General features: G+C 47.4%; 1 protein-coding gene across 1 annotated transcript; it reads right to left on the reverse strand.

Annotated features, from left to right (window-relative positions):
• Positions 1 to 8,450: 8,450 nt before the first annotated feature.
• On the reverse strand, positions 8,451 to 12,116 carry LOC119325273. The gene is made up of 12 exons (XM_037599014.1): positions 11,872 to 12,116; positions 11,027 to 11,155; positions 10,879 to 10,936; positions 10,421 to 10,501; positions 10,239 to 10,310; positions 9,932 to 10,167; positions 9,767 to 9,838; positions 9,577 to 9,687; positions 9,421 to 9,502; positions 9,251 to 9,297; positions 8,983 to 9,064; positions 8,451 to 8,821 (listed from the first exon to the last, which is right to left on the reverse strand). Exons 1-12 carry the CDS (start codon positions 12,039 to 12,041, stop codon positions 8,738 to 8,740), a joined length of 1,224 nt encoding a protein of 407 aa, XP_037454911.1. The 5' UTR covers positions 12,042 to 12,116; the 3' UTR covers positions 8,451 to 8,737.
• Positions 12,117 to 12,737: the final 621 nt, after the last annotated feature.

Consider the following 12,737-nt stretch of genomic DNA (forward strand, 5'->3'; position numbering starts at 1 on the left):
ATGTCAGTCGGTGGAACCTGTCTCACGTAAGCGTACGTGTAAGGTCGATCCGGGCCGCTTCATCCCACGATGTCGCCGAAACAAGATAAGACTAGTAGTGGCAAGTAAATTGACAAAATCTATGCCCACAACAAAATTGTGTTCTACTCGTGCATAGAAACTACGCATAGACCTAGCTCATGATGCCACTATTGGAGATCGTTGCAGAAAATAAAAAATTTCTATGCATCACCAAGATCAATCTATGGAGTCATCTAGCAACGAGAGAGAGAGAGAGAGAGAGAGAGAGGTGCATCTACATACCCTTGTAGCTCGCGAGCGGAAGCGTTCAAAAGAACGGGGTTGATGGAGTCGTACTCATCGTGATCCAAATCAACGATGATCCTAGCGCCGAACGGACGGCACCACTGCATTCAACACACGTACAGAGCGGAGACGTCTCCCGCGCCTTGATCCAGCAAGGAGGAGGGAGAGGTTGAGGAAGAGAGCTCCAGCAGCAGCACGACGGCGTGGTGGTGATGGAGAGGCAGTACTCCGGCAGTGCTTGGCCAAGCTTCTGCGGAGGAGGAGAGGTGTTGGGGAGGGGAGGGGCTGCGCCTTGGAGGTGTGTATGCAGCCCTCCCCTCGCCCCTCTATTTATAGGGGGAGGAGGAAGGGGGCCTGCCCCCTCTAGATGAGATCTAGAGGGGGGCGGCGGCCAAGGGGGGGGGACTTGCCCCCCAAGCAAGGGGGGCGCCCCCTTTAGGGTCCCCCCCAACCCTAGGCACATGGGCCCAAGGGGGGATGCGCCCAGCCCTCTAAGGGCTGGTTCCCTTCCCACTACGGCCCATGAGGCCCTCCGGGAGAGGTGGCCCCTCCCGGTGGACCCCCGGAACCCTTCTGGTGGCCCCGGTACAATACTGCTATGCCCCCGAACCTTTCCAGTGACCGTATGTCAACTTCCCATATATAAATCTTCACCTCCGGACCATTCCGGAACTCTTCATGACGTCTGGGATCTCATCCAGGACTCCGAACAACATTCGGTAATCACATACAAGTCTTCCTAATAACCCTAGCATCATCGAACCTTAAGTGTGTAGACCCTACGGGTTCGGGAATCATGTAGACATGACCGAGACAGCTCTCTGGCCAATAACCAATAGCGGGATCTGGATACCCATGTTGGCTCCCACATGTTCCACGATGATCTCATCGGATGAACCACGATGTCGAGGATTCAAGTAATCCCGTATACAATTTCCTTTGTCAATCGGTACGTTACTTGCCCGAGATTCGATCGTCGGTATCCCAATACCTCGTTCAATCTCGTTACCGGCAAGTCACTTTACTCGTTATGTAATGCATGATCCCGTGACCAACCACTTGGTCACATTGAGCTCATTATAATGATGCATTACCGAATGGGCCCAGAGATACCTCTCCGTCATACGGAGTGACAAATCCCAGTCTCGATTCGTGCCAACCCAACAGACACTTTCGGAGATACCTGTAGTGCACCTTTATAGTCACCCAGTTACGTTGTGACGTTTGGTACACCCAAAGCACTCCTATGGTATCCGGGAGTTACACAATCTCATGGTCTAAGAAACTGATACTTGACATTAGAAAAGCTTTAGCAAACGAACTACACGATCTTGTGCTATGCTTAGGATTGGGTCTTGTCCATCACATCATTCTCCTAATGATGTGATCCCGTTATCAATGACATCCAATGTCCATAGTCAGGAAACCATGACTATCTGTTGATCAATGAGCTAGTCAACTAGAGGCTCACTAGGGACATGTTGTGGTCTATGTATTCACACATGTATCACTGTTCCCGGTTAATACAATTATAGCATGAACAAAAGATAATTATCATGAAAAAGGAAATATAATAATAACCATTTTATTATTGCCTCTAGGGCATATTTCCAACACTAGGTATCTGCAAAATATTCAACAACTATATGAGGTTTGCTTTGGGAAGATTGTTAACTATGATAAACCCTTTGAGTTGTTTAGTAGTAACACGAGCATGGAATGCAGAAGAGGGGTGTTGGCCGAGCTTTATGTCAATACACAAGCTAGGTCTGAGCGGTATTTGGGTTTTCTTGTGTATGTAGGCCAAGCAATATCGAAAACCTTTGAGTATCGAAGGCCGACAGCGGTGGCGGGTGCTTTTCCTCCCTCCCGCGTCTCAGGGGTGGCGGGACCCCAACATGCGTGGAGGTGCGGTCGATCTAGAAGCGACGGCGGCGGTCGGCCCTGCCTCGGGCCACGGGCTGGTGCTGTGGCGGCTGGCCTGGATCGGGCGGCGGCGCGATGCGGTCTTCGACGGCATGTCATCTGGCTTTAGATCGGCGGCGGCGTCGAGGGCCTGGTGGACTGCTTGGCGGGACCCATGGCAGATCTATTCTGGCCGGTGTAGCCAGTGGTGGTGGTCATCTTCTTCGTCGGCGGTGGCCGGCTAGAAGCTTGGTGATCGGATCTCGAGATCCATCACCTAGTCCCGGCTGCGAGTTGGGGAGACATGGTTGCCAGTGAAAACCGAGCTGACGGCAGACGATGGCGGCGTTCTACGCCGTTACCTTGATGAAGGCACCATCGTAACTACTGTCGACCCACTCGTGCTGCCCCGGGGGAAACCCTAGGATCTGGTGTTCCAAATCGGACGATGGCCGCACTGCGGTGTCGTTTCTCTATGGGGAGCATCGTTTGTGGAGCAGCGCTGGAAGTCAGAGGCAGGAGGTGGAGCGGCTTCGTCTTGCACGGAGCTTCGGTGGAGATTTCAAGTCATGCCTGACCGACAGGTGCTACGCTTGGTCATGCCTGGTCGGTAGGTGCTACGCACGACAAATCCTCCAAGGACTTCAAGTTGTGTCGGCTGGTGGTACTTGGCAACATGGCGCTGAGGTGTATCAATGGTGACCGCGACGTGTTCAGCTGTTTGCGCGCAGGGAGAAGATGCCATTGGGAACCGTGGTGGTGTCGATGATAGCTGGACCGAGCAGGGTTGATGCATCAGTACAATTCTGAAGATGGAGCGGTGGCAGTTAGCGGTGGCGACATCTGAGAGCACGCCGGACCAGTGTGTGCCCCAGACCCGGCAAGTGGCTAGGTTGGGGTCTCACGTCTTAGATGTTAGGCTTGGCTGCGATGTCTGTTTGGTATTAGGCCCAGACTATCTGCGCCCCTTCATCAACTGGATAGGTGTAGCGACAGTTTATTGCTTAGACGGCGGCTTTAGTCTTACTGTTGTATTGATTTTGCAAGGTCTTGTGAGAATAATTAATAAATATGCATCGCTCAGATGCAGAGGCCGGAGGTCATCCTCCTTTTCTAAAAAAACTAAAAGATAGGATATGACAAATGATACATGGGTGGGTGGAAAGGCTCCTATCCAAGATGGGAAAAGATGTTCTAATTAAGGCATGTTCTCAAGCAATTCCAACCTTTGCTATGTCATGTTTTGATGTTACTAAAACTTTATATGAGCAGATGGATGCTATGATTTGCCGTTCTGGTGGGCAAAGCACGATAAGCAGAACACTATGCACATGCTGAGTTAGGAGACTTTGACAAAGCCAAAGGAGGGTGGGTTGGGTTTTAGGGACCTGTACCGGTTCAATATCGCCATGCTAGCGCATCAGACATGGAGGATCCTAACAACACCTGAATCTCTTTGAGCTAGAGTCTTGAAAGCAAGGTACTTCCCTCACACTTCGGTCCTGGATGCACAGACAGCTAGCGGCATATCTTACACATGGCAAAGTATCTTAAAGGGTGTGCAGCTTCTGAAAGAAGGCCTGATTTATAGAATTTGTGATGGAACGGCAGTGAGTATATGGACCGACCCATGGTTGAACCGAGAGGGATCGAGGACACCCATAACAAGGAGGGGAAGATGCCTCTTAACAAGGGTTTGTGAGATCATAGACCCAGAAACATGAGGATGGGACGAACTACTAGTGAGAAGCATATTTGTGGAACAGGTTATCAAGGTGATTCTGACTACACACATCAACGATGAATACAGTGATTTCCATGCGTGGTTCTATGACAGTAAAGGCCAATTTTCAGTGAAATCTGCATGTAAACTATATGTCCGGTGCCGGGATGCAAGCTTACCATCATCTTCAGGTTTTAATGCAGATGAGTTCCCATGGAAAAAGATTTGGGAAATTCCCTGTCAACCGAAAATCCAACAATTTCTTTGGAAACTGGCTCACAATAGCTTGCCACTAAAGTTGACTCTGAAACCGAGAGGAATCAATCGTGAGACTGCATGTGTCTGCTGCAGCCGACTAGATGAGGACCGCGCACACATGTTTGTGAATTGTAAAGAAGCTAAGAAGCTTTGGCGATGTCTTCAGTTGGAAGGGCTACATGAGCATCTTGCTGAATGCAGGGATTCAAAGGAATTTTTAGGGGAAATCAGAGCTCTGCCAGAGGAGAAGCAAGTACTGGTGACTTGTATGTTATGGCGTTGGTGGGATCACAGGAATACAACTGGTAAAGGGAACAAAACGCGCCCGGTGGAGGAACTAGAATTAAATATCAAGCGTTGTGCATTGGAATCACCGCAGTTCCGTCGTACCAAGAAGAGCCCGCATACTGTGCAGAGACAACATGATTGGTCAAGGCCAATGGGGGAGACACTCAAGGTCGATGTAGATGGGGCATTCAAAGAAATATACTTATAACACAACACGTGTGACTAGGGTTTTGCAGTTCGAGATGAACAGGGCTATGTCAGAGGCTCGGTGAAGGCAGATTACCGAATATGGGAAGTGCAATCCAAGCGGAAGTGACTGCTAGTCTGGAGGCTATGCACGCTGCTGCAACTTGGGGTATAATGAAAATCCAGGTGGAGTATGACTGCCAGAATCTGGTCAGTACGCTCCAGTCTACTGAGTATGACCTAATCCCGGAAGGAACTTTATTAAAAGAAATCAGATTGTTTGCTAGTGGAAATTTCATCTCTTGTTGTTTCTCGTTTGCTCCCCGTGAATGTAATAAGTTAGCTCATTCCCTAGCTACTATGGGTTCTAAACGGCCAGTTGTGAGACAACTATGAGCCGAGGGGTTACCGAACGATTTAAATGTTTTGAGCATCTCCGGCCGCGCCCCAACAGGCCCTTCCAGGCGTTTTTTTGGTGACGGCGGTCGAAAATCGGCCAGTCGCGCCCACAGGAGCCCGTTTTTCGTCGGTTTGGGCCGAAACTGGCACCGGTGGACCCAGACCAAACCCGGCGCGCTGGGGACGCCTGGGGGTGCCAGGGGACGAGCTTTTGGCACGAACGGGGATGGGCCGTCGAGTCAGCGAGACGCCGCTTCGTCGTCCTCATCGCCTCGGTTCCCGCGGGAATCAATGCCAAGGCTGTCGCGCTGCTGCCGGTCAGCCTCCATTGATGCCTCACGGGCGGCGCAGCGAAGGCGCCACCGATGCGCGTCCCGTCCGCTCCCGCCATGCATCGCCCGGCATGCAAGCTCTCGCCGCCCCGCTGCGGCTATAAAACCCGACCTTCCCGCCGGGCAGCCACACATCGCGTCGCATCGCCACACAAAGCAACACACTCCCCCCTTCCCGCCGACGAGCAATGGCTGAGAGGTACCCAAGCGACGGCGCGGCGGCGAACGGCTTCGGCCGCCGCCATCTCCAAGAGTCGGAGGAGCGCCTCCTCTACGAGGCCGAATATCCGGCGCCCCCGGACATGCGTGTGCCGGGGTCATGGATGTTGAGCGCCGACGGCGTCCCGGTGCCACCGGTGCCCAAAGGGGCTGCACGGCGGGCCGAGATTGCCCGCATCCGCTCGTCGCTGACGGAGGCGCAGCGGAACGAGCCAAGGTACGCAGTCGACAGCCACACGCTGTGGACGATGTACTTCGAGCACCGCCGCGAAGACCAGATCGCCTCCGCCAACGACATCATCCCCCGCGGATGCCACAACACCGACGGGCGACACGAGTGGTGGGACGTGCCTGGCCGCACCCTCGAGGCCGTCCTCGACCACATCGAGGCCGGCAACACGCCGCGCCTTGAGTACCCGCCGCAGCCGTCCTTCTCTCGCCGTCGTGGCAACTCCTGGACGCCGCGGCGAATGGAGCCAGGGGCGTCCTCCTCGTCGGGCTCCGGCTCGCCGACGCTCCGCCCCGTCAAGTCGGAGCCGGAAGAAATGCCGCTTCGACGCCACACCCGCAGCGGCGCCCTCGTCATCAATGAGGATGCCAGCCTCTCCCCGCGCTCCCTCCGCCTGGTCCGACCGAAGCCCGAACCGGGGCTGCTCCCCGTGAAGCCGGAGCACGCGGACATGGTGGCCCCTGACGACGCGATCGCCCTCAAGTGGGCGAGGGAGGACTACGTCCGCGAGCAGGTGCTCCGCCAGCGCCGGGCGTACGCGGAGCTCCAGGCCCGGCACAGCGGACGCAAGGAGGGTGGCGTCATTGTCCTCGATAGCGACGAGGAGGACGAGGCCGGCCCGTCCAACCCCCCACCACGCGTCGGCGACCCTGGCCAGGGATGCAGTAGTGACGGTGGCAGCTCCGGTGCGGCGCGCGACAACGACGACGATGACAGCGGCGGCGACTACACCCGTTTATACAGGCTTCTCGGCATGTAGATGGCGGGCGGTGGCCGCGGCGTAGTAGGGATAGGCGTAGTTTGGCGTAGTTGTAGGCGTAGTTTGCATGTCATCTGTTTTTGTATAAATTTCAATGAAGTATCGCCGAGTTTGTGCCAGATCGTCGAGTTTGTACAAATTTGGATGAAATATTGCCGAGTTCACGCGATTTTGACGGCGACCTAGGGGCGTCGACTGGGAACGCACTCGCCCCCACACGCTAAGGAAGTGCCAGTTCGGCCTCAGGCGGCTCTTTTTCGATGTCCTGGAAGGCCGAACGGTTGAAGATGCTCTTATGAGGGCCAGCCATATTGCTTGGCCGGTGTGATGCATGGAGTCATTGTGTTCCATTTAAAAAAAGGATCAGTTACATCTAAAAAGCAATTATTCTATGAACAACATATTTCATTATTGATCTGGGGCAAAAAAAAAAACAAATGCAATTGAGAATGTAGGTAACTATTTGAAAGATGTTTCTTATAATTGTCTGCAAGTAATTATGTCCGTATTGCATTTATATTTTCCTAGTCTTTACTAACGACAGACGGTGATGATCGATGCCCTTGTCTTTCTTTGGCAATACATAAGCCGTTTGCTTGAGCAGGTGAATGGAGACATTGCTCGGAGTGCCAGACTGTGTTGCGCTTCTCAAGCTGTGCCATCTGCTGCCCTCTCCGGATCCGCCATCAAACCCACAATCTCCTGGTCCGAGGTTGCGCCCCCTCCTTCCCGGGAATCCATGAGTGGATCTCACAAGAGTCGAAGGTTCAACCACCGAACCTCTAGATCTCACGAGCGATGTTCCTAGCGCCAGACCAATCCCCATCCCCTATAGCGGGTATCGAACCAGGAGGGGCAGTGGACGGTCTCCACAAGGACGAATAGCCGAGGGCCTCGCCGGAGTGGATGTGGTTGTGGGCATCAAATCGTTGGTGCGGTGGTGTTTGTGGTGGTGCGAGCTCTGCCGCGAGAGCGGACATGGGCTGCGTTGGTTTACACAAATCCAGGATTAATCCAGTGCTACTACATTTCTATAGTAGTTTCCAATTTAGTGTTCTATGGATGGTTAGATCCAAGGAATTCAAGGTACAAATATTCAACACGCTTATGCAGTAAAGCCGAATTCTGGCTCAGGTGCTCATCAAACATAATATCCAGCGAGTTCTGGTAGACGGGACAAATATGGTAGACACGAAAATCTGAACTTTTGAAAGTTGAATCTTCCAAAAAAAAATAGAATTTTGAAAGTTGAATTTTTCTTTGAAAATTTGAAATCCTGAAAGTTTAGAATTCTAAAAGACGAAAGTTACCAAAAATGAAAATTTGGATTTGTGAAAGTTGGAGGGCTGGACTTTAAAACATGATGGCATGATGGCCCAAAAAATGGAGGTTTATTGAAATGCTAGAGCATGTGCGGACAAAGGTTTGTGGCGATGTTGGAATCTAACCGCTCAGTGCTTGCCCAGAGGGTGACCGCCATGTAGCCTCCCTCGAATTAGTGTATCTGAAATACCTCTATGCCCAGAAAACGTTCTAAGTCTGATAACTCAAAAACATGTCTATCCGTCGGGAAAAAAACCCTCAAAAACATGTCTAGCAGTATTGCCAAAAATGATGTTCATGCATATATTTACAATGTTCCTCTAGTTTAGGTACACTATGTTAGAAGTGTAATTATGTTAAGTTAGAGATTAGGAGTTAGAGATAGGATAGGTTAAACCATGTATGACTTGTCCTCTACTCCAAGTCTCTCTCCCTCATATGGTACTCTATATATACCCCTACGAGGGTCAGATCAATAACCACAGAAATATTCAGTCATCTATAATTTCGACAAAAATTGTAGGATGGTTGAATATGGTGTTGTATGTTGTATTGATCTGACCCTAATAGGGGTATATATACAGTACATCATGAGGGTAGAGACCTGGAGTACAAGACAAGACATAATATATTTAAACTAATTTTATCTTCATCTCTCCTTATCTCTAACTACACGTATGTATTTCTAACACACTATTTAAGTACCTGATCACAACATGTCTTTAGATTTGACATTTCTTTCACACAATGGGACCTGCCTCCACCATCTATTGTACAAATTTATAAGCGCATCTAGTTGATGATTACCTCTACAATAGAGCCCCTGTAATAAACCTATGGTTCAGTACAGCCTCAGCAATTGGTCGTTTACGGTAATCCGGATTAAGCATTGCCTACAGAAAAGAAATCAGTGTAAGACCCTTTATTAAAGATGAAGGAATCGAATGTAGATTCACTGAGTCCACAGTTAATATAGTAAGCATACACAAGTATCATCTGCAGCAGCAGAAGGTTTGTGAACAGACAAAATTTAACTACAATCGTAGAGGCAAACCTGCAGCAACTCCCAGCCGGCACCATCACCTAAATCTAGAAAGTTTACAGCTTCCGACAATTTATCATCTTCCAGGCAATACCTATTTGAGTCCATAAACATAGATAAGCATGCATATTGATTCTGAATATAACAAATCACAACTAACAATCAGGTAGAAAATAAGGGAGAGCAGATTTTATCAAATGAATTTGGAAAGCAGAATTATTCAAACATTGGAATGTTTAAACTTTAAACCATGTAGATGTTTTGTTCTAGCGATTCATACTCTCTTGCAGCATAAATGTCGAGACGGAAAGTGTTCTCCAAGAGCCTCTACAGAATAAATAAGTACTTTGTTAGATATCACCGTGTATAAAAGAAAATAACATTTGTCCTATGAACTTTTCTTTGCGGTAATTTCTATTATGAACTTAAATCTAAGTTATAATCAAGAACCTGCAAGGAAATGCTATCCATGATGCCTGCTTCGCAAAACGGAATAAATGCCATGTATGCAATAAGCAACCCAGCTCCATATCTGTTTTTTTCCAATCACAGGTATATGTGAGAGACTTGAATTTTGTCAATCAAAAGTAAAAAAGAAATACTTGCATGTCATCAGCTACTCCAAAAGCTCGCTTCTCCAAAGGAGTTGATGCTCCAGCAGCAGATGCTCGACGCCAAAGACCATCTGACAACGCTCCAACCCCAACAGAGGAATACCTGTCATTATAAAAGTATATCTATTCTCTAAAGCGTTTTATCATTGGTAAAAGAAAATGCAGAGAGGATGGAGATATACCCGATATCTACAGAAAATGCCAAATCACGGAGCTGTGGAAGTAAATAGTATCCATTTTTCTCTGCAACAGTGCTAAATAAGAGAAAGTTACACTAAGTAGTAACAGAACCGAGAATGAGTCATAAGCTGTAGAATGGGAAGTAAAACAAGGAAGATGCAGAATACTTGAGAACAACAGAAGAGGGGCCAAGGCTTTGGTGCAGTCTATCATGATTGTGCATGTGGACAAGGCCACACATAGCTCCATTAAGCAGCCTAAGGACAAAATATTTCCTCAGTTCCAATTTGTATGCACGATCATAGGGATTCCAAAAATTAGGCCGTTCCTTCAACTGCCTTTCACTGGTTATTTTTGCATAGTCTGCAGCACTGTATCTCCCATCATCACGGAAAGCAAGCCACTGTAGAAAAATTACATCAGTCTAAAAGCATTAGAGGATCGTCTATGACCTGATAAAGTTATGTGGTAGACCTGCTCTCCAGTAGCTGTCTCAAATGCTCCTAACAGAAACTGAATGTTCTCACAGATATCCCTTGCATCACTCTGAAAGTAGAAAGCAAGGAATAGAAATTATTTTTTGGAAATGTCATGTCTGACATACTCATTCAGATCGGCAAGTTCAACCTCTGTTAATTTTCCACGATTTTCCTAACCTGAAGAAAAGCATGAGTCCTCAGCTCATTCAGTGCCATCAAATTAGCTTCAGAAGCACCAGCAATAGCTCCAGGGTATACCTTGTAACATAAACCTATGTCTTAGCACATATAAGATCGTAAATGAACTCATATGTCTGGGAAAGCTAATTACTAACACCATCAGATAAACCAACAAAATTGAATGGCTGGAAAATCGAAGTGAAAAAAGAAGAAAAACTTGGAACTATTGGCCCTGCCCCTACCACAAATAATCTTCACAAGGCACTGTTGAATCAAAGGGTGCTATCAGCCTACGATTACATAAGACTGGCCTTACTAGTATTATGTGTCATGTGATACAATTGAAACACTATGAGCATGTACATTTTAAAATGCATGGATGACCCATATCACACTTATTAGCATTACAGGACCGTGTGTAACTATACATGGTAGATTGAAAATCCGAGCTATACCTTAAATACAGTTTGTGTGCCCTTCAATGGACCTTGCACCACTCTTCCCTCGTAAAGTCTGCAATAGACTATGATACATGGATAGTATCAGTAGACCTTTTCTAAAAAGTTACACATCGAAACAACATCTTAGATAGAAGGAAATAACCTAATTTTCACTTGTCCCTCTCCAACATCTTGGACTCTTAATCGCTCAATCTCTTCCGGTGAATATCCAAGACTAAGGTCTTGATTAACAGCATCGTTTGGAAGCCCTCCAGACTGAGAAGATGAATAGCTGTTTCACATGACAGAGTGTTGGAAGTCATGGTGGTTACATAAATAGAAATATATGTCCTTACGTTTACCACTCAAAAATCCGATGGTCCTTTTAACAACTCGATATATAAGAGTAAAATTAGACGCAGCATCCATGGCCCCATAACATAATACTGGTACAAAGTTCTGTGGAAATTTTCTTGTAAGAAATCAGCAACATCGACATCAGAATAGGCATATTGAACCTCCTTGTCATTTACTGTAGCTCTGATGGATGCATTACATATTTCCTAAAATTGAACCACGTGATGTTCCTACTTGTTACAAGATACTGCTGGTCATCTCTGGTGAACTTATCTGAAGTGTCCTAAGCTAACTAAGTAAAGGGAAATGTCAAAACCAGACAGTATCCTGAATAATTTCAACATATTCTGTCAATTTCAACATATTCTGTCAATCTCACCACAGTATCCTGAATAATTTCACCCCAAGAAAAACACACACAGACTTGCCATTTCCAGTGATTTCTGCTGGAAACAACTAATTAAAATAACCTAAGCAACATGCTAGTGAACGGTACGAATGCTCGAACCAATTCCACCCCCGCACACAGCCCTACCGTCCTAAGTTTTGAATCAACTCAGAACGTAAGCACACATCTCCCCGTGGGTACTACAAACTCTTACTGTAGTTCTGAAGGAAAACGGAAAGGGGAGAGGACCCAAACATGCTGACCTTGTGATGTTCATGAAGCCATAGTTACCCAACAATCTGCCGACCTCGAAGTACGCGGGGTTGGTCATCAGCGCCGCCGAAATCGGCCGTAGAGATCGTGGGCGAGGCCTCCGGCGCCGCCCCCCGGGCTCCGGTGAGACGAGGAAGCGCGCGGGAAGAGCCTTCAGCATCGTGGTCGCCACTGCGCTGCGCACAAGCCTGAAACTGACTGGTGTTTCTGTTCTGGGGATAGACAGCTCAAGCCTCCCAGCCGCAGAAACGAAAAAGCTACTATTTTTTTGAGAAACAAACGAAAAAGCTACTGGGAGGATGTATCGCTGATAATGGGCCGCGAGGATCGCCTGTCGCACCATTATCGGCCCATCAGCAGTTTCTTTGCCCTTTTTATTTTGTTTGTTTTTCTCCAAAAAAAATATTGTGTGTAAATTTTCGATTTTCTGGTTTTATATTTTTATTTATTGTATTTTTATTTATCTTAGTATCTTTATTTCATTTCCTTTTCATTATTACTTTTCTCTTTTTAGTTTTATGTTAAATTTATTTTCTGATTTCTTTTTTTCTTTTGCCACACATTCATGCACTTTTTTCAGACACATTTTTCTTCAAAGTCATGAACATCTATTTGAAAATACATGAAAATTTGTTCTGAAAATATACAAACATTCTATTCTAGGAATGGTTAATTTTATCTGGGCCAAGTCCTACATAACATTTATGTGGCAAATCGTCAACGTCGTGTCAATACAAATCTAAGCAACTGATCACGGCCAACAAAGATGGGAGACAAGATTATATGAAAAAAAAATTATTTAAATTTGATCAACGAATATTTTTGAATAGAAAGTCAATGTAAGGATAAAGACTCT

Source organism: Triticum dicoccoides, chromosome 6B, assembly GCF_002162155.2.
Source record: "Triticum dicoccoides isolate Atlit2015 ecotype Zavitan chromosome 6B, WEW_v2.0, whole genome shotgun sequence".
Lineage (NCBI taxonomy): Eukaryota > Viridiplantae > Streptophyta > Magnoliopsida > Poales > Poaceae > Triticum > Triticum dicoccoides.

Bases quoted from the DNA above. Each gene is read 5' to 3' on its own strand.
- LOC119325273 (XM_037599014.1), bottom strand. From the start codon at position 12,041: ATGCTGAAGGCTCTTCCCGCGCGCTTCCTCGTCTCACCGGAGCCCGGG. The intron at 11,156-11,871 runs GTCAGCATGTTT...CATGTGAAACAG, and splicing joins GGCTTCATGAACATCACAAG to CTATTCATCTTCTCAGTCTG. The intron at 9,065-9,250 runs GTATGAATCGCT...GGACTCAAATAG, and splicing joins GACATTTATGCTGCAAGAGA to GTATTGCCTGGAAGATGATA.